Source organism: Sceloporus occidentalis, unplaced genomic scaffold (genome assembly GCF_023333645.1).
Source record: "Sceloporus occidentalis isolate IW3139 unplaced genomic scaffold, rSceOcc1.0.p SCAF_12, whole genome shotgun sequence".
NCBI lineage: Eukaryota > Metazoa > Chordata > Lepidosauria > Squamata > Phrynosomatidae > Sceloporus > Sceloporus occidentalis.
This window is the reverse complement of record NW_028316992.1, coordinates 14,421,781-14,442,333: the sequence shown is the minus strand read 5'-3', so window position 1 is coordinate 14,442,333 and position 20,553 is coordinate 14,421,781. Positions and strand designations below refer to the sequence as shown.

Below are 20,553 nucleotides of genomic sequence, written 5' to 3'. Positions count from 1 at the left end.
GAGAGAAGCCACACAAATCCCAGAAATGAACTAACACTCTTTTTGTCAGTAAGGAATGCAAAAAATATATTTTCAGTCCAGCAGTGCTAAGAAAAGACTGTTGTGATTTGGTTTGTAATGTTTGTCTGTCCATATGTCTGTTCATGTTAAGGTTGTATTTTGTTAAGATTGGGTTTTAATTGCTAATTGTATAGATAATGACTTTGGGTTGTAAATTTGGCTGCGGATTGTGGGTCGTGGTATAGGTTAGGCAGATGGAGGGCTGGGATTTATTACAGCTGGTTAAAATAGTTATGGGGACGATAGCTTTTGGAATTTGTGGGATGTTGGCTAAAGAAAGTTGGAGGCAGAAAGGGCCTAATTTCAGGAATGGCAAAGGGGGGCTTGTTACCTGTGGGGCATAGACTGTGGGAATTGGAGGGGGGGCTAGGTTTGGAAGAGGGTGGAGTTTTAGGTTTGGGGGTTTTAATGTCTTGTTTGGATGGGAGTGGGCAGTTCTGGCTTAGACACTGAATTTCTATGTGTTCGCAATAAAGTTCTTTGCTATTTCAACACACTGGACTCTTTGATGCACAGAAGTTCTGAATTTGCCCAAAACTGACCCTTTCTTCTCTCCTCAGTCCTCAGCTCCATTCCCAGCCATAAGAACAGCAGAGGCAAACACACAAACATCCAGGATACACAGGGACAGCTATATTTCCAAACTAGAGCCTTCCTTTCATGCCTTTCCCTCCTGAGTCCAGCTCTGCACCTTGGGCTCTATTGTGGTCTCCTCAAAGGAAGAAAGGAAGGAGGGAAAGAAGGGGAGGCCGCTGAAGCCCAGGCACAAACCTTTCTTTCCCACAAAGACCACCAGCAGAATAAGCAGTAGCATCTCGGCCCTGGCGATCCTGCGCATGCTGAGGAGGGGCCTTTGGGGACATCTATGTATGCACAGTCTCAGCCCCTGAAGCCATTGCTGCCCTCATAGTCTATTCTGAGGAGGGATGGAAGTGGGGAGAGCCCTTGTTCATTCAGATAAATGGCTGGAGGGTTTTCTGGGAAGCCTTTGGGGGTTATAAGAAGGAAGGTTTCTTTGGGGATTCTCCCCCCAAAGAAAGGCAGGAGGCCTGCCAGGCCTCCTCTCCCATTTTCCTTCCCTGCCCCCTCCTCGGGGGATTCCTTTGGGCCCAACTACTTGGGGGTTATTATGAGAAGAGGGCAGGGGGGACCCTTGGAGAGAGACATGGCCATGGAGGGGAGGGGGATCCAAAGGTAAAAAGGGCTTTGAGGAGCCCCCTCCCTCCTGGAAAGTGGGGCAGAGGAGAGACCCTCCCTTCTGATGCCTCATTTGGGGAAGAATTTTGTGCCAAATAGCATCACTCAGGATAGCATTAGATATAACATTTTGGGGGGGAGGATAACTTTTCTCCAGAGTCCTGGGGGAGGGGGCTCTGGGGGGGAGAGAAAAGCCAAAATCTAGGCCAAAGCCAAGAGGAGGGAGACGGAGGGATCTCAAAGCTCTGGCAATCCCCTGGCATACGATCCCCATACGATCCGGATTGGGCACCCTCCCTCACATACTTACCTTTTCCTTCACAAAACCCCTGCAGAGGAGGACCAACAGAGAGACCCACCGCCCCAGAAACATCCCCCCCCCCCGGTTCTGTGAGCATACTGAAAGGGCCTTGGACCCCCTTGAAGGATGTATTAATAATAATAATAATAATTATTATTATTATTATTATTATTATTATTATTATAATTTATATTCCATCTTTTCTCAAAGGAATCAAAGCGGATTACAGTAATAAAATGACATACAATTTAAGAAATACTATTAAATCCCCCAAACCCCCAACCCTCCTCCCAATTATAAAAACATTAATTGACCCTTAAAAAGCTATTAAACAGCAAGAAAATTTAAAACATCCAAAACACAATATAATAAAAAGGTTTTTTTCAGGCAAGGAATGGGTCGTTTTCTGAAGGTGAGAAGGAGGGAAGGGGAGGTGAGTGGGGAGGGCAAGAATGAGACATCAATAGCAATTTCCATCACACTAACGATGGCAAGGGTAATTTCAGGGGGAGGGGGAGGCAAGTCAATGGATCTAATCTAGTCTTGAAAGACCTGCCGGAAGAGATCTGTCTTCATAGCCTTCCTAAAGGCTTCCAATGTGTTAATATGACGGATATTAACACCTTAGAGGCCCACAGGATCTGGATTAGGAACCCTCCTCAAATACTTACCTTTTCCTTCACAACAACCCCGCAGAGGAGGACCAACAGAGAGACCCACTGCCCCAGAAACATCCCCCCCCCCCCCGGTTCTGGGAGCATACTGAAAGGACCTTGGTCCCCCTTGAAGGGATGCAATAATAATAATAATAATAATAATAATAATAATAATATTTATATTCCGCCTTATCTCAAAGGAATCAAAGCGGATTACAGTCATAAAATAACATACAATTTAAGAAATACAGTTAAATCCACCAAACCCCCAACCCTCCTCCCAATTATAAAAACATTAATTGACCCTTAAAAAGCTATTAAACAGCAAGAAAATTTAAAACATCCAAAACACAATATAGTAAAAAGGTTGGCAAGAGTAAGGGGCAAGGGCAGGGAGAAGCAACTCTATTCTAGTCTGGAAAGGCCTGCCGGAAGAGATCCGTATTAATAGCTTTCCTAAAGGCTTCCAAGGTAGAAATAGGACGGATCTCATCCGGAGGTCATTTCAGAGCCTGGGAGCAGCTGATGAGAAGGACCTCTGGGTCACCGCTGAAAGTCTGGTCTTCTTGAGTTGTTGCCGGTTCTTCCCAGAGGACCTGAGTCTGAAGGTGGATGGTATGGGAGGAGGCGCTCCCGCAAGTAGTCAGGACCCAAGCCATGGAGGGCTTTAAAGGTTAAAAGCAACACCTTGTATCTTGCCCAGAAACTAATGGGCAGCCAGTCGAGGGATTTAAGAACCTGTGTAATGTGGGCAGTTCTAGAAGTGTCCCTAACCAATCTGGCTGCCATATTCTGTACCAACTAAAGTTTCCAGACTGGGCACACGGGTAACCCCATGTAGAGTGCATTACAGAAGTCGAGCCGAGAGGTGACCAGCGCATATATGTACTACTGTATCGAGGTCTCCCTGCTCCAGGAAGCGGCGCATTTTGCGTATCAGCCGAAGCTGATAACAAGTGCTCCTGACCGTCGCATCCACCTGAGCCATGAGATGAAGCGATGAATCCAGGAGCACTCCCAAACTGAGGACAGAGTCTTTCAGGGGAAGTGTGAAACCATCCAGAACTGGCTGACATAACTCCATTCCCAGATTAGGGGTCTCTCTGTCTTACCTGGATTCAATTTGAGTTTGTTTTCCCTCTTCCAGTCCATTACCGCATTAAGACAGCCATTCAGAGGAGAAACATCATCCTTAGTCACTGCATCAGTCTGAGACAAAGAGATATTGATAACATCCCGCCCCATGTCTCCAGATGATCTCAGCCAGCAGCTTCAGGTAAATGTTGAATAGCATTGGGGACAGAATCGCGTCTTGAGGGACGCCCAACTTGAGATCCCTCTTGGACAAACAACTGTCCCCAAGCGACACCGTCTGGAATCTGCCCAAGATGTAGGACCTGAACCAATGCAAAGCACTGCCCCCAAAACCCAGCTCACCCAGGCATTTCAGAAGGATCCTGTGGTGAATGGGATCGAAGGCCGCTGAGAGGTCCAAGAGCACCAGCAGGGTCACACTTTGTCAGAACCAGTTAAGATCGAGTAGAATATTAGACATACCCAGTTACTTAATATTCACTTCATGTATTCAGCTCGTATATGATCACTGTTGTATGTTTAATATATATATTGATCTAGATAGTTCTGTGTGTTGAAACATTGCATAGTGTTGGGGGTTGGGAAAATAAGGTTGAATATTAAGGGTGAGGTTTGGCTTGTGGATAGGGCCCTGCTAAGGGGTTTGGAAGGTGGGATAGAAGGTAACGGTTCTTCAACTGTAAGCTGGCTGTTTGCCGTGAGGATTGAGTCCTGGGTGGGGTTTTAAAGTGGGAACTTTTCCCTGTGCCTTCAGATTCTGCAAAGACGTGCTTGTGGTTACTTCTGCTATGCATCTTACAATAAACTTTCATGTTTTACATTAAGTTGGTTGTGGATCATTAGCCTGAAGTTCTCAATTCTCACACCACTGTTGGGTGGGCTTGTATCAAAGAGGCTTCCTCTGGAAGACACATCTTGTGGCTCTCACATAAGTGACATGCCTCAGTTCACCCACCCGTTGGTCGGGGAGCTTTGGTAAGTCCCATGTTATAGGATGTTTCCACCTCCATCGCTGGTAAAAGGAACACTGGGTCTTACTTGTGAGATGTTCATTTCCAGCGATGGAGGTGGGAAGATCCTCCCTACCCAGAACTGAGGAGGCTGTTTCCCTTGGCTCTGCTGCAAGGCTGGTTGATAGTTTTTATTGATTATACTTAGATTTGCATTGAATGCTCTCTGAGTTTGTTTTCTATCCTCAGCTATAATATTGACTGAGGGATGGAGGAGGTTGCTCCTTCTGGTGCCATCGACTCCTTCAAGTCTGTTTTTCCTGCCTATTTCGGAGCAAGAGGTGGAATCAACCCATATTATAGGATATTCCCACCTCTACCGCTGAAAATGAACATCTCACAGGTAAGATCCAATGTTCCTATTTTACGTTCACTTGTAACATTTTAGATATTATACAATGTACTTTATGCCAGTGTTCTTTCACATTTACACAGAACCACCAGAGATGGGGAAATGTGTCCTTTTCATTTCCGCACATCCGGCATCTATCTGAACTATTCTAAGATATTTTATGTATTTTTTTCAGGTTGCAAATACAATGGGAAAAAATACTTTGCAATCATTTTCCCTTAGGGCTTGGGAAGCGGTGTATTTTATCCTCCTTTTCCAAGTTAACTCCCATTGTTCCATCTCAATATTGTGTCCTAGATTTCTTGGCCATTGAACCATGTTTTCTTGAACCACCTCAGAGTCCACACCATGTTTTAAGCGGATTGTATACAATCTCCCCACAAGTGAACCTTTCCCTATAGCAAGCAGAAGAGAAGGTCCTCTGGCTAACTGCAGCCAGCCTAGTTTTTGCTGGCTGCAGTAAGATTTTACCAGAGGTCCTTAATGTTTGGGGTGGATTGTATGGGAGAAGGTGATCCCGTAAGTAAGGTGGGCCCGAGCCATGAAGGGCTTTGAAGGTTATAACCAACACCTTGTACTGCTCCTGGAAATTAATGAGCAGCCAGTGAAGTGACTTTAGTATAGGTTTAATATGGTCACCTCTAGATATTCCAGTGACCACTCTGGCTGCCATATTTTGGATCAGTTGAAGTTTCCAGACTTGGTGCAAGGGAAGCCCTTTGTAGACCACATTGCAGAAGTCAAGACATGAGCTTACCAGCAAGTGCACCAGAGTGTTTAGGTCTTCAGGTTTGAGGAAAGGGCACAGCTGGCATATCATAGTAAAAGAAAGGAACAGAAGTGAAGGTTGGAAGAAACCACGACTTTGAAAAACCGAAGCTGATAACAGGCACTTCTTGCCGTCACATCTATCTGAGCTGACATCTGGAGCAAAGGATCCAGGAGCACTTCCAAACTACGAACATAGTCCTTTAGGGGAAGTGTGACCCCATCCAGGACCAGTTGACAAACCTCCATACCTAGGTTAGGGGCTCCAACAACAAGTACCTCTGTCTTATCTGGATTCACTTTCAATTTGTTTTTACTCATCTTGTCCATTACTGCCTCAAGACATTCATTCAGAGGGGAGATGCCTTCCTTAGTTGACGCTAAGGTCTGGGGCATGGAGAGATATCATTGGGCGTCATCAGCGTACTGATAACACCCCACTCCATGCCTCCAGATGATCTCTCCAGGCGGTTTCATGTAGATGTTGAATAGCATTTGGGACAGGATTGCACCCTGAGGGATGCTAAATTTAAGCTCCCTTTTAGAGGAACATCTGTCCCCAAGCATCATTATCTGGAATCTGCTTGAGAGAGAGGACTGGAACCACTGCAACGCATTGCCCCCATCCCCAGTTCCCTCAGGCTTTCCATAAGGATACCATGGTCGATGGTATCGAAAGCCACCGAGAGATCCAAAAGCATCAACAGGGTCACACTTCACTGTCAATGCTCAAGCAAAGATCATTTACTAAGGCGACCATAACAGTTTTGACTCCGTATCCCATCCTGAAGCCAGTTTGAAATGGGTCCAGATAATCTGTTTCATCCAAGACCGCTTGGAGATGAAGAGCAATTGTTTTCTCAGTCATGTTGCTTAGAAATGGAAGATGGGAGACCGGTCTGTAATTGTTCATGTCCAAGGGATCGAGGGAGGGCTTTTCCATAAACAGCTGTAACACGACTTCTTTTAAGCAAGATGGAAAATAGCCCTCCCTAAGAGATGCATCTATGATATATCTCAGGTGAGTCCTAAGTGGCACCTTCACTCCTTTATTCCTTCCTTCTCCTCTTTTAACATACATCCCTTCAAGGGGGTCCAAGGCCCTTTCAGCATGCACCCAGAATCGGGAGGGCATTCTTTCTGGGGCTGTGGGTCTATCTGCTGGTCCTCCTCTGCAGGGTTGTTGTGAAGGGAAAGATATGTATATGGGGGATGCCTAATCCGGATCCTGTAGGCCTTTAAGACTAGTTCCCAGATTGCCCGGGGGTGTCAGTCTCCCCAGAAGGGGCTTTGGGATCCCTCCATCTCTGTCATCTTGGCTTTGTCCTAGATCTGGGCTCTTCTCTGCCCCCCACACACAGCCCCCTCCCCCAGAGAAAACTCCCACCCCCCTTAAAATGTTGTTTCCAATGCTATTGAAGCCTATGTTGTGTAATGCTCTTTATTTGACACAAAACTCTTCCCCAAATGAGGCATCAGAAGGGAGGGTCTCTCCTCTGCCCCACTTTACAGGAGGGAGGGGGCTCCTCAAAGCCCTTTTTACCTTAGGATCCCCCTCCCCTCCATGGCCATGCCTCTGTCCAAGGGTCCCCCCGCCTTCTTTTCTCATAATAACCCCCCTAGTACCTGGGCCCCAAGGAATCCCCCAGGAGGGGGCAGGGAAGGAAAGAGGGAAAGGAGGCCTGGCAGTCCCCCTGCCTTTCTTTGGGGGGAGAAGAGGAGCTTCCTTCCCTTCTTATACTCCCCCAAGAGCCCCCCAGAAGACCTTCCAGCCATTCCTCCAAATTAACGAGGGCTCTCCCCAACTTCCCTCTCTCTTCAGAAGAGACTGTGAGGGCAGCAAAGGCTTCTGCGGCTGAGACTGCGCATGTCACATGCCCCCAAAGGCACCCTCCTGAGCATGTGCAGGGATCACCAGAGCCTTACTGCTGCTGCTGCTGCTGTTTATTCCACTGGCAGCCTTTGAGGAAAGGGAAGGGGTGTGCTGGGGGTTCAGCGACCTCCCCTTCCCGCCTTCTTTTGAGGAGACTTCGAAAAGGCCACCATGGAGCCCAGGAAACACAGGAAAGGAAGGATCTGCATTGGAAATAAAGTCTCTCTGTGCATACTGTATGTATATACACACACACACAGTTATACACACACACACACACACACACACACACATATGTGTGTTTGCCTCTGATGTTCTTATGGCTGGGAATGGAGTTCAGGACTGAGCAGAGAAGTAAGTGTGAGTTTTGGGCAAATACAAAACTTCTGTGCACCAAAGAGTCCAATGTGTTGAAACAGCAAAGAACTTTATTGCGAACACATAGAAATTCAGTGTTTAAGTTAGAACTGCCCACTATAATGCAAACAATTCATTAAAACCCCAAAACCTAAAATATCACCCTCTTCCAAACCTAGCCCCACCTCCAATTCCCACAGTCCATGCCCCATAGGCAACAAGGCCCCCTTTGCCATTCCCAGAAACTAGCCCCCTTTCTGTTAACACCAGCCTCCAACTTTCTTCAGCCAACATCCCTCACATTGCAAAAGCTATCATTCCCATAACTATTCTAGCCAGCTGCAACAAATCCCAGCACCCCCCATCTAGCTAACTTATACCATGAACCACAATCCCCAGCCAAATTTACAACCCTAACCAATTATCTATACTATTAGCAATTAAAACCTAAACTTAACAAAATACAACTTTAAAATACAAACAGACATATGGACAGACAAACCTTACAAACAAAATTACAAGGGTCTTTTCTTGGCAGCATTGGATTGAAAATATATATATATATTTATTCCTTATTGACAAAAATAATATTAGTTCATTTCTGGGATTTGTATGGCTTCTCTCCAGTGTGGGATCTCTGATGTGTCACTAGGCTTGACCTCTGAGAAAAACCTTTCCCACAATGCTGGCATTTGTATGGTTTCTCTCCTGTGTGGACTCTCTGATGCATCACTATGCTTGACCTCTCAGAAAAACCTTTCCCACAATGCTGGCATTTGAATGGCTTCTCTCCTGTGTTTATGCTTTGATGTGTCACTAGGTCTGACTTCGTAGAAAAATGTTTCCCACAATGGTGACATTTGTATGGCTTCTTTCCTGTGTGGACACTCTGATGTCTCACTAGGTCTGACTTTGTAGAAAAACATTTCCCACAATGCTGGCATTTGTATGGCTTCTCTCCTGTGTGGACTCTCTGATGTCTCACTAGGTCTGATTTCATAGGAAAACCTTTCCCACAATGCTGGCATTTGTATGGCTTCTCTCCAGTGTGGACTCTCTGATGTCTCACTAGGTTTGACTTCAAAGAAAAACATTTCCCACAATGCTGGCATTTGTATGGCTTCTCTCCAGTGTGGACTCTCTGATGTCTCATTAGGCAGGATTTCATAGAAAAACATTTCCCACAATGCTGGCATTTGTATGGCTTCTCTCCAGTGTGGACTCTCTGATGTCTCATTAGGCAGGATTTCACAGAAAAACATTTCCCACAATGCTGGCATTTGTATGGCTTCTCTCCAGTGTGGACTCTCTGATGTCTCATTAGGCAGGATTTCACAGAAAAACATTTCCCACAATGCTGGCATTTGTATGGCTTCTCTCCAGTGTGGACTCTCTGATGTCTCATTAGGCAGGATTTCACAGAAAAACATTTCCCACAATGCTGGCATTTGTATGGCTTCTCTCCTGTGTGGACTCTCTGATGTCTCATTAGGCAGGATTTCATAGAAAAACATTTCCCACAATGCTGGCATTTGTATGGCTTCTCTCCAGTGTGGTTTCTCTCATGACTGAAATGTTCTTCTGTAAAGAAGGACAACGACTAAATATCAAAGTTAAGAGAGGAGAGCGTTACCCCAAGATCCAGCCCCCGTTCACCCTTCTCAATTTGAGATTAAATTAATAAAGTTGGTGTGAGTGACCTGAGCATGAGCCTGTTGCAGATACCCTAAATCCATGGAACAATTGTAACCTTACTCATAGGAGCTAGCAAAGAAGAGATTGAAGAGGGGCTGCCATAAGGGAATCACTGGAAGCAGATAGTCAGACAAAAGACTGTTGAAAAAATATTCTATTAAACATGTGTAGAAATACGTTGATTGACAGGTGGCATCATATCCTGTGAGACTGCCATAGAGTCCTGAGTCAGAGCCCAAGGCATGATGCAAGCTAACTGCAGAGGATGCTTCATGCTGTGTGGCACCAGATGACTCACAACCAATAAAGTATACAGCTCACATGCGGATTGGCGTGGATTGGATTGGAGTTGTGTGTACAAGGGATGGTGAAGTTGATGGAAGTCGGAGAGGAGAGCTTGCAAATAATTGTATTATTAGGAGCAGGTAACTGATAAAGTTGTCAGATATTGTGCAGCTGTGATTATTTATCGCAGAAATTTCCTTTTTGAAATTAATATGATTTTATATGGTGTTTTCTGCATTATATTTAATTAACTGTTCTCTTTTATATAAATCCTTTTAGAAGTCTGGATGAGTGGTTGCCACTATAAACACGCCAGGTGTAGCTTGTATTCCGCCCGAAATGTTATATATCTCAGCGTGGGAGATACTCAATTAGGATACAACTTTCTAAGCAACCGTGCCAAAGCTCCTATTTTAAGTCTATATTTCTCAAAGTTATTTAGGGCAATTTTTACCTGTCAGGTTTAGGATTTCATTTTATGAATGGATGTTTACCCTTATTGCTAGAATACAATTTAGTATTGTGATGCTTTCTAATACTTGTATTTATTTTGTTTGATTGTTTTTACATCTGGCCATGAGCCATAATAAATTATTCATTCATTTATTTGTATTATTTTGTAACTCATGTTAAAGAACCGAATGAAATCTCCTGTGTCCGTGACTTATTTTTAAGTGTGGAAAGTGATCAGTGTTTTGCCAATACCTATATCTGGATATTTGCATCCGTACTCTGCTATGATATTTTTGAGCTGCATCTGGGAGCGTCACCCTCAGATTGTAGTGTACATTGGCTTGTGAACAGGATAGAAATTCAGAGCCAACAAGGACCTGAGAAGCGGTGTGCTAATCCCTTTTGTCTGAGGTATTTGCATGAAACACCCACTGCATTCAATTCAGTTTCACCCCATTCTTTCTATACACAGGACATATATAATATATAAAGTGATATAAACCTTTCTGAACCCTCAGTTTCTGACCCCAAGCACCAATTTCAGTATAAATATCAGCCCCGACTTGCTATTCTTCGATGCCAGTCCAGTTACAGACAGACACTGTTTTCATGGCTAAGCACCTCAATGCACTCACCAACCCCAATTGTCGCAGGAACTACTGACCTCTCTCCGTTCCAAATCCTCAACAATTGGAATAAAGATCTGGATAGGTAACGTATCACCATTATCAAAGACTTACATCTATTCACCACTCCCACCTTTGTTACAAAGTTCTTGCGTGTGTGCATGAACACTTATATGTATGTGTCTGTGTGTTTTGCTTTCCACCTAAATAAAACACAAAACCCTATTTCAGATGCCTATGAAAATCTGTTTGATTCAGGAATTTCTAAAGCTTGGCTGGATCCAGAGGTCACTATTGCCCCAGTAAAACTATTTCGTTCTATTGAGCTAAGTACCAAATCCCCCTAAAAGCATAGCACTTGCGGATGTCCTCCCCAGACTCCAGCATTTTGGGTAACAAAGGACCACTTGAATGGAGGTAAGCAAGCTCAGGTAAGAAAAGAAACAGTAGACAAAAGCAGGGTTTGTGTCCCCTTTCCTCCCTTCATAGACATTATAATTGCTGAATGGAACCCCTAAATATGTCTGAAAACAAGGATTTCAGCTGGTTCTCAGAAGTTCACTCAAACCAGTTCTTAAAATCTGTCAGGTTGGTGGCTGCCTCCCAATCCCCAAGGCCCCTCTCCTGGCCCTTCCCAGAGGTCCCTTCCTCTCCGCACAGAGCTAGGCGATCCTGGCTTTGCTCCTGCCTTCCCCTCCTGGCTCCCAGAGGCTTGATCCCCTTCCCTTTTCCCCTCCACTCTCCAACCTTCCCTCTTCCCCATCTGCACTGCTTCACCATTTCACATTCAACATCTCTTCCCTGCCTTTCTGTTTTTCACATTGGCTCCCTCTCTCTATCACAGACACAAACCCAGAGTGTGATGCACAAAAGGGAAACTTTGAGGCTCATTTTTTGAGAAAGGCAGGACAATCAGTACACGAATAATGCATTAGGAAAGGCAGAACAAGGGTCTGGGACCTGGATTCCAATTTTGGTGAGGGTCAAGTGCTAGGGATGAGCCTTAAAACAGTTTTAAGACATCTCCAAGACTGGGATGGATTACTGTTTGGGATTGGGACCCCAGGGGATCTCAGAGGGGAAGTGGGGGCCATTTTGCCACTGTTGGGTCCTCTCTGATCCATTGCAGGGCCAAGGGAGGCCTTTTCCCCACAAAGCCTCTCCAGAGCATCAAACAGCTGGAAGAGGGGCCACAAAAGCCAGGAAACTTGCTCAGGAATGGGCTGAGGACCCTTTTGGGGGAAAAGCATTAATCTCCATGGCTCCTTCCCACAAAATTCCAGAATTGGCAGTTTAGGATTGGATATTTAGAATCCTTACAAAGCGGAGAACAATTGTGCCTCACTAAAACTAGAAACTCCAAGATTCCACAGGAAGTTGTTATGACAATTAAATTACGTGTGAAAGGGAACTAGGAATGGTAGTACAGCACGCCCGCATCATACACAGGCACGCTTTACACGGACTTGAGCTTTCCAATGGGGCTTGAGCATAGGCGGAATTCACCTTACGCGGAGGGATCCAGAACGGATCCCCCACGTAAGGAGAGGGCCAACTGTATAGCACAAGTTGAACATGTGTCAACAGTGTGATGCAGCAGCTAAAAAGGCCAATGTGATCCTAGGCTGAATGAATAGGAGTATAGTGTCAAGATCAAGGGAAGTAATAGTGCCACTATTCTGCTTTGGTCAGGGCTCTCTTGCAATAATCCTGTGTCCAGTCCTGGACACCACAATTTAAACAGATGTTGAGAAGCTGGAGCATGTCCAGAGAAAAGAAACTAAAATGGTGAACGGTCTGGAAACCATGCTCTCTGAGGAATGAGGGAGCTGGGTATGTTTAGCTTGGAGAAGAGAAAGTTAAGAGTGGGTATGACAGCCCTGTTCAAATATTTGAAGAGATGTTATATTCTGGATGGAGCAGGCTTGCTTTCTGCTACTCCAGAGAAAAGGACATGGAACAATGGATGCAAGCCACAGGGACAAGAGATTCCACTTAAACTTTAGGAGGAACGTCCTGAGACTAAGAGCTCTTCAACAGTGGAATATACTCCCTCAGAGTTTGTTGGAGTCTCTTTGGAGGTCTTTAAACAGAGGCTGGATGGTCATCTCTTGGGGGGTGCTTTGAATGTCTATTCCTGCATGGCAGAGGACTGAACCGGATGGTCCTTGTGGTCTATTTCAACACTTTGATTCTATAATTCTAAAGTGGAATCATATCTCTCTGACAGTGAATTATGAAAGGACCCTCAGTCTTCACAGGAAGGGCAATGGATTCGGGTTCCTTACCCACAGAGGCCACATTCTCATAATTCTCCATCATCACATAACTGTACATAAGTTTCTGCTTCTTTGTTGACAGTTTCCATTCCTCTTCAGTGAAATATACCGCCACATCCGCAAAGGTCACCTGCAATAGGAAATAGCCCTTATTCAGAGAGTGACTAAGCAAAAGGGGAGGAAAGCACATGGTGCATTGCAAATATTATTTCAACACTTCAGAATTCAGTCCAGGAAATAAACTTTACATTCTGCAAGCAAGCAAAAAGCTACAGCCTTTGAGATCCAGTTTGTCTCAAATGTTTCAATATAATATACAGTATAATAACTAATATAATTTAGGCCATTTCTGGAATATTATTGATTGATTAAGAGATTGACTATCCCAACATGTATAGTACATCTTCTAACAGTTCCAGTTGTTCGTTATGCTGTTTCTCAGAGGGCTTATTCTGCTTCAGCCCCACAACTCTGGAACTCTCTCCCCAATGAGCTCCGTATGTCTTGTTCCCTTGATGTGTTTAAGAAAAACTTGAAGACTTATCTATTCCGCCTGGCCTTTCCCTCATGAACCTTGTTGTCATTCTTCTCCCCCTGAAATGTGATGTATTCCACCTCTTCAGCCCTTTGTATGATTGCTATTGTTATGTTTTTATCTTGTTCTTGCTGTTTTTAACTGTTTTTATTCATTGCTGTGCACCGCTATGATCTATGGAATAGTGGTATATAAATAAACATTTTATTATTTTTATTATTATTATTACATTTACTCATCAATGAATCATTTAGCCATATCTCACCTAATTTCAGAGGCAAATTTCATTTTTAAAAACAGTTCTGGGGAGTACTCTGGGCTTGAGGGCCACTGGGGCCACCCTCAATTTTGGTCCAGAGATATTCTTCCATATCCCCCAGCATTTCACAGATTGCGAAAGAAAGACACATGTGGACAAGAAACACCAGAAGGGGATCAAGATGGCCAAAGCTGTTAATGATGAAGATCACACAAGCGAGGAAGGGTACAGAAGTTTGCTTTTTCCTCCGACTCGTGGCAAGGGCAAGACCCTGCACCCTTCTCTCCTCCCCTCTCCCCTCTTTTGAGTTGATGGGATGCACACTCCTTTGAACTTGGAAGACATTTTGCAGCATCTGAAATGACCTGAGGAGAAGGGGGAAAGTGGGAGGAGGAGAGTGAAATCGGACATTTTCAAAGCCCCTGAAAAAATGAGGTGACAGAGAATTAACCAGGACAGATAGTTGCAGATTCCAGAGGTGTCACTAGGGAGTGTGGGGGGTACAGACCACACTGGATGACACCCCAGAAGACGGTGTACACCTGGTGGGGTGGCACACCTAGTAGGAGTGGTACGGGTGAATGAGAAAGGGCATTGCCTCCCTTTTCTTCTCTCCAGCAAACATGCCAGACCATAAAAGGGCTCTCCAAAGACTTCCTTAAGGAGCCCTGGTGGCACAGTGGTTAAATGCCAGTACTGCAGCCATACGGTTATGAGTTCAATCCCAGGCAAGGCTCCAGGCTCCACTCAGCTTTCCATCCTTTCATAGCTTGGTAAACTGAGTACCCAGTTTGTTGGAGGCAATTGGCTTACACATTGTAAACTGCTCAGGAGTGCTAGTTCACTGATAAGCACTATAGAAATGTACTTGCTATTGTATATTCCTCAGCAGTGGCTGCTGTGTGTGTGTGCGTGCACACATGCGCGTGTGCACCTTCCTGAATGGGTACTCTGGAGGCCATAGTGATTCTCTGCCAAACTGGGACAGTATGAAACTAACGGTCAGGATGGCAACTTACCAAAGAGCTGTTGTACCTCAGCAGCCTCTTTCTGTCGGAGCCCAACTCCTTCGGCTTGGCCTTTGTGTCGGCCATCAGGTGGACAGGGGTATCCTGGTGACCCTGCACTTTGGTCACGTCCAGTAAAAGAGGTGCCAAAGCCGTGTACAAGGGGTCCAAGATGAAGTTCCTAAGAAAAGAGACCATGGTTAGGCTTGGTTTGCCTAGAAACCCTGCAGAACTCAAAGTCACTGAGATCAGCATCCTGCTGGTGACATACGCAGGTGACGAATGTCTCCTTTGGGCCAATGCAGAGGTGGGCATCCCCTTCCTCCTTCTGCACCAACCAAAGCCCCTGGACCTAGCATAGACTCTCTGCAGCTCCCCTGCACAACAGTTATTTCATGCCTTGTGAGAGTAGCTGGGGATCTGGGGATGGGGAATTGGAAAGGGAATGCTGGGGAATGCTGCAGGCATCCTAAGAGGCCGGAAGCTGCGCCAAAGTCATGCTCCAGTCCTAAGGACTAGAGTGCAGCTTCTGACCTCTTAAGATGCATGTGTCATTTAAACAGCATACCTCCAAAGTGACCCAAAGCAGCTTTATTCTGGCCTGTCTGTTCAGGCCCTAAGTTATCCTTACCTACCTAAGGAGAGCCAGTCTCACCTTCCATCCTGCCTCAGGTTGAATCAGGAGAGGGCTTTTTGTGCTCCAGCGCCTTTAGCCTTCGGGATCGGTTTCTGAGAAAAATTTCCCTGGTTTGTGGGTCAAGAGACCTTGATTTGTATTGCCAGTACCACCCTAATGTGGTACACTCAGTCAGTGGTATGGTCAGCCTCAGCTTAATAGATATGGATTACATTGCCAAGTTCACCTGTGATGAGGAGTTGGTAGATTGCACAAGCATCTTTGAGTCAGTCACAAAGATATGGCTCCCTTTTGTGCTGCAGAGGTGGCTTGAGAGTGTGGTGTTGGTGGATCTGATCAGTGGCATCATTGAAGGTGCAGGAGGTGCATCCACACTGGGAGACACCCCAGAAGAGGGCTGACACCTGGTTGGGATTCCTCTTGCTGTGCTCCTCTGAGGCTGTGGCAGTGATAAAGGCCTCCTCATGAGGAGATATCCACTGCTGCGGTAAAGCAAAGGGCCCAGCATGCCCCAGCAGCCCCACTACACACACCAGGTGACGCCAGGGGTAAGGATGCCACTGGATTTGATCATACTAGAGAGTTGTCAGGCATGGTTTCAGATGCGTGGGTAAGTCCATTGGACATTCCCCCTCCTTCTCTGCTCCCATCCCTAGTTTTCAATGGTTAACAATAGTTTTTGTGGGTTTTCGGGCTATGTGGCCATGTTCCAGAAGAGTTTACTCCTGACATTTCACCAGCATCTGTGGCTAGCATCTTCAGAGAAGTCGCCAGCCACATATGCTGGCGAAACAGGAACAAACATGGCCACATAGCCTGAAAAACCCACCAAAAAAAACCTATGGATGCTGACCCTGAAAGCCTTTGACTTCACAATGGTTATCAATGGTTAAGAGTTCCCCTGTGAGTTATGTAGTTGGTTTTCCCTCATAGCCAGGAAGACTGTGGAACTCGGGGTGTTGGAGTGGGTGTAATGGCCGCAAGTCCGTTAGCTGGCCAAGGTAGTAGACGAGCCCATTTGGAAAGGTATGGGGGGATGCAAAGTCAGTAAGAAGAGCTCTGCGATCCTCACATGCCCTCCAGTGGCCATGAAGTGCATCATGCTTCAGATGCTCCATCTTTTTCTAAGGAGGGAGGAATGTCTTAAGGGGACACCTTAGATGGTTTCTCCCCTTCGTAGTGTCACTAGGGTTAGTATCTCCTGGTGCAGTAACTCATGGTGTCACCCCTGCATTGACCTTCTCTTATACCATACCATACAGAATCCTTAGTAATCTTTTTTGTACTAATGCATAGATATAGCTGTCTTAGTCTGTAGAATCAGTATGTGGAGAGACCTTGTAGTACCTTGGAGACTAATTGACAGAAAGAAATTGGCAGCATGAGCTTTCGTAGGCTTCAGTCTGCTTCCTCAGATGCATTACAAAGGTTACCCATAAATCATAATTCACTGAATATATCACTGAATGACATTTTAATAGTTGTGACATAAACAACTAGTAAAATTAAAATTATGCCCAGCCCTAACCTAATGGTAGGCTTGGCCCTGGAAATAGAGAGGTGGGATCCCATAAATGTTTAAGGGGGTCCCATAAGTGCTTAAGGCATAAGAGCCAGACACAGGGAACCCAGCAGAATCATTTTAAAGAAACCAAGTGTTTCAACAAGTGAGAGGAGTGGTCAATTGATCTTCTCCACTCTTTCTTTCTTCAACCTTTTCTCCCAGGTGCTTCCTTTGTACAACAAGCTGAATCCAGAAGCCTCGGCTGCTCTTTGCTGTGTCCTTCATGGGTTGGAGCCCTTGACCATCCTCTACTATGCCAATCGCTTGCCCAAAGTGCAACAACTCAGCAATATGGTTATCAAGTCTTGTCAGTGCCATTAAGAATGAGTGTATGTTACCATGGGATCCTGAGACACTTCCCCAACAATTTTCCGGGGCCACCAGGGTATTCTAGCTTGGCTTAATATCTCCCCCACCCCAGTTCCACCATATTTCTTCTGAGCCAGCCTTCCAGGGAGAACCTCCTCTTCTTCCTTTTGTGCTTCTACCAACCAGTGAAAGACCACTCCTTATGCTCTGGCTCAGGTCACAAATGAATGTCCTCACCTTACATTTGCCCAGATAAGATGAAAGCAACTGGTGTGGCTTTCTCTTTGATCTCTCATGTACTACATAGTTATTTGTGGTAATTGTTAGCCACGTTCGAATCACTCTCAACTCATGGTGACCCTGTGGATGAGACATGTCCAGACTCTCTAGCCTCCCCTACTACTTAGGTCCTATAAATTTATACCCATGGCCTCCTTAATAGAGTTCATCCATCTCACAGGTAGCCTTCCTCTTTCGCCTTCCCTCCACCTTTCCTAGCAATATTGTCTTTTCCAGTGAGGCATTCCTTCTCATGATGTGGCCAAAGTACAATAGCCTCGACTTTATCATCTTGGCTTTCTGGCTCGATCTGTACTAGGGCCATTTGTGTGTCTTTTTGGCCGTCTATGGGATCCTCAGCACTCTTCTCCTGCATCACATCTCCAACGAATTGATTCTCTTCCCATCTGCTTTCCTCACTGTCCAGCTCTCGCATCCGTACATGGCAAGAGGGAATACAATGGCTTGTGTGATTCTAACTTTTGTGCTCAGTTGTATATCTTTACTCTTTGGGAACTCTTCTGGTTCTTTCATAGCTGCCCTGAAGTCCCTATTCCGATCAATGTTTATTCCAAGATATGGGAACTCGTTTACTATTTTGATTTCCTTGTGTTTTAGGTTGCATTTGTGTAGATCTTCTGTGGTCATTCTTTTTGTTTTCTTTATGTTGAGCAGTGAGCCTCCCTTTGCACTTTCTTCCTTGATCTTCCTTAGTAGCCATTCCAGTTCTGTGATGTTTTCTACTAGCAGTATGGTGTTGTCTGCCAATCTTAGATTATTGATAGTCCTTCCTCCTATTTTCACCCCTTCTCCTTCTGTGTCCAAGTTATAGCACTTCAATATTGCTTCAACTGCTGTGGCTGCATCATAAAGACTCCTGGGATTCATAGCTGTATGAGGTGCTGGAGCTCTTTGACTGAGATTTCTCAATTCCTTGCTAAGTTACAAATCCCGGGATTCCTTGGGGCGATGCAGTGAGTTAAAATGGTATCCAAGTGCTGCAAAAAGAGAGTAACTAGCAGGCCAGAGTCCCTGAGTGAATTGGTTCCCTATCCCTACAACATGTGATGCTGCCGTTTCTAAACAGAAGTATATACACTGGGGCTGAAATCTGCTGGGAAGGTTCCTATGCTTCCCAGTGTAGGCCAGGTGTGAGCAGACTTCAGGCTTACAAGAGCTGTTTGTCTTTCTGCTACAACACCGCAAGGTCCACTCAGCAAAGCCAAGTGAAAAGCAAAGCGATTTAAGAAGTCAGATGTAGCCACTGCCTTTAAGGACGTGTTCAGCTCAGGAATTTGTTTTCAGTACCAGGCCACCAAAGAGTTTTTATGAACAAATCTAGCCCTGTTTTACTCCAAGCTTCCTTGATTTCAGTAGCCTGGGGTTTTGGCCTTTTTTGGGGTGGGTGGGGGAGCTTCTTGTTGTTGTATAACACATGAAGGTTGGAAATGGTTTCCCATCTACTGCTGATCCTCAGGACAGAGTGACCAGAGGTTCTCCTTTTCCAGGACATCTCCTCCATCTCCACTGTTCTCACCAATACTCTCCTCATCAAAGGGTCATGTGCAGCCAATGCAAAATCAAGGTGAAGAAGTGCCTGTTTCTGTCCCTGTCTATTCCTTTCTTCCCATTTCCTTTCAGTCATAAGTAACTGGTTCACTTTTGCATTTCCCTGTCTCAGGTTTACAAGCTCTCATTTGATTTTCCTCTTTAATCTGGATTGGTCAGTCCATGATATGAGCATTATGTACTCTTTCTCCAGAGGGAATGTGTGATCTCTCTCTCTCTCTCTCTCTCTTTCCTTTACCTGCCCAAGCTTCTTGCAAACTCTCCGTTTGAAGCTTTTGGGGAATTCCAAAATGTCCTCCACTCTGTGCGTGCCTAAGAAGCATGCATTTATATTTCTACGAGCGTTTTTAGCTTTTATTTGGGAATGTTCTCCATTTTTCTTGAATGTTTTCCATTTTACGGTGCCTGGTCCTCCTTTGCAGTTAGGACATCTGGTCATCTTGCCTCAGAATAGCTCCCAGCAGGTCTTGTTTCTGTCCATTCCTGTGGAATACTTTCCAAGCTTAGTTAGCTTTAAGATGGCACATTTTCAGTGGCATTCCCCCTTTTCGTCGTGTTTTTCGAGTGTGAGGTCCTGAGACGTGGGTTTGATGATCGCCTTTTCTCAGGTTGAGCAGCAGCAGCAGTCTGTCTGTGAAGCCTGAAATCTGTCAAGCCCCTCTTCCATTATTTGGGGGGAAATGCAGCAGCAGTTCATGATGCGCATGCATGCACACACATGCACGCAGGGGCTCTCACTGTTCAACAGTGAATTTCATGTCTGACCTGGGAATCAAACCCTGGTCTCCAGAGTCCCAACGCTCAAACCACTATATGCCACTTGCTACCTTATCCTTCCAAATGGAGATGGCAGGGAGTACACTTGTTTGCAAAATATGTCTCCTAGCACTTGAGATAGGCTGCCTTATTTTTGATCAGTTTGGTCTGATGTGTCAGCTTATAATGGATGTGGGATTTTGCTTTTAGACAAAAAGTGCTCCATAACAAATGGTTAGTTGTTAAGGCAGCACAAGACTTGTGAATGTGTTTTGTGGTAGTGGACAATAGCCCTACCCCTGGAAAATTCTCCTGAATGATGGAGAAAACTATTAGTAGTCTCTGAGAAACCAGATCTATGTCATTCTTTGTGGTTGTTGTTATGTGTCTTCAAGTTGTGTTTGACTTACAATGACCCTAAGGTGAACCTATCATGAGGTATTCTTGGAAAGATTTGTTCAGAGGAGGGTTTGCCGTTGCCACCCTCTGAGGCTGAGAGAGTGTGACTTGCCCAAAGTTACCCAGTGGGCTTATATGGCCGAGCTGGGGTTCGAAACCTGCTCTCCAAAGTCATAGTTCAATGCTCAAACCATTAAGCCACCCTGGCTCTTTGGTCATTAATAACATGAAA

At 45.2% G+C, this 20,553-nt stretch overlaps 1 protein-coding gene across 1 annotated transcript; it reads right to left on the bottom strand.

Moving 5' to 3' along the window:
- Nucleotides 1–8,264: 8,264 nt before the first annotated feature.
- LOC149305316 (uncharacterized) lies at nt 8,265–15,006 on the bottom strand. Its single transcript, XM_089478033.1, has 3 exons — nt 14,821–15,006; nt 13,017–13,137; nt 8,265–9,250 (listed from the first exon to the last, which is right to left on the bottom strand). Exons 1-3 carry the CDS (start codon nt 15,004–15,006, stop codon nt 8,265–8,267), a joined length of 1,293 nt encoding a protein of 430 aa, XP_089334159.1.
- Between the last annotated feature and the right edge of the window lie 5,547 nt (nt 15,007–20,553).

Bases quoted from the DNA above. Each gene is read 5' to 3' on its own strand.
- LOC149305316 (XM_089478033.1), bottom strand. From the start codon at position 15,006: ATGGTCTCTTTTCTTAGGAACTTCATCTTGGACCCCTTGTACACGGCT. The intron at 13,138-14,820 runs GTAAGTTGCCAT...TTCCTATTGCAG, and splicing joins TGAGGTACAACAGCTCTTTG to GTGACCTTTGCGGATGTGGC. The intron at 9,251-13,016 runs GTAAGGAACCCG...CCTTCTTTACAG, and splicing joins TGAGAATGTGGCCTCTGTGG to AAGAACATTTCAGTCATGAG.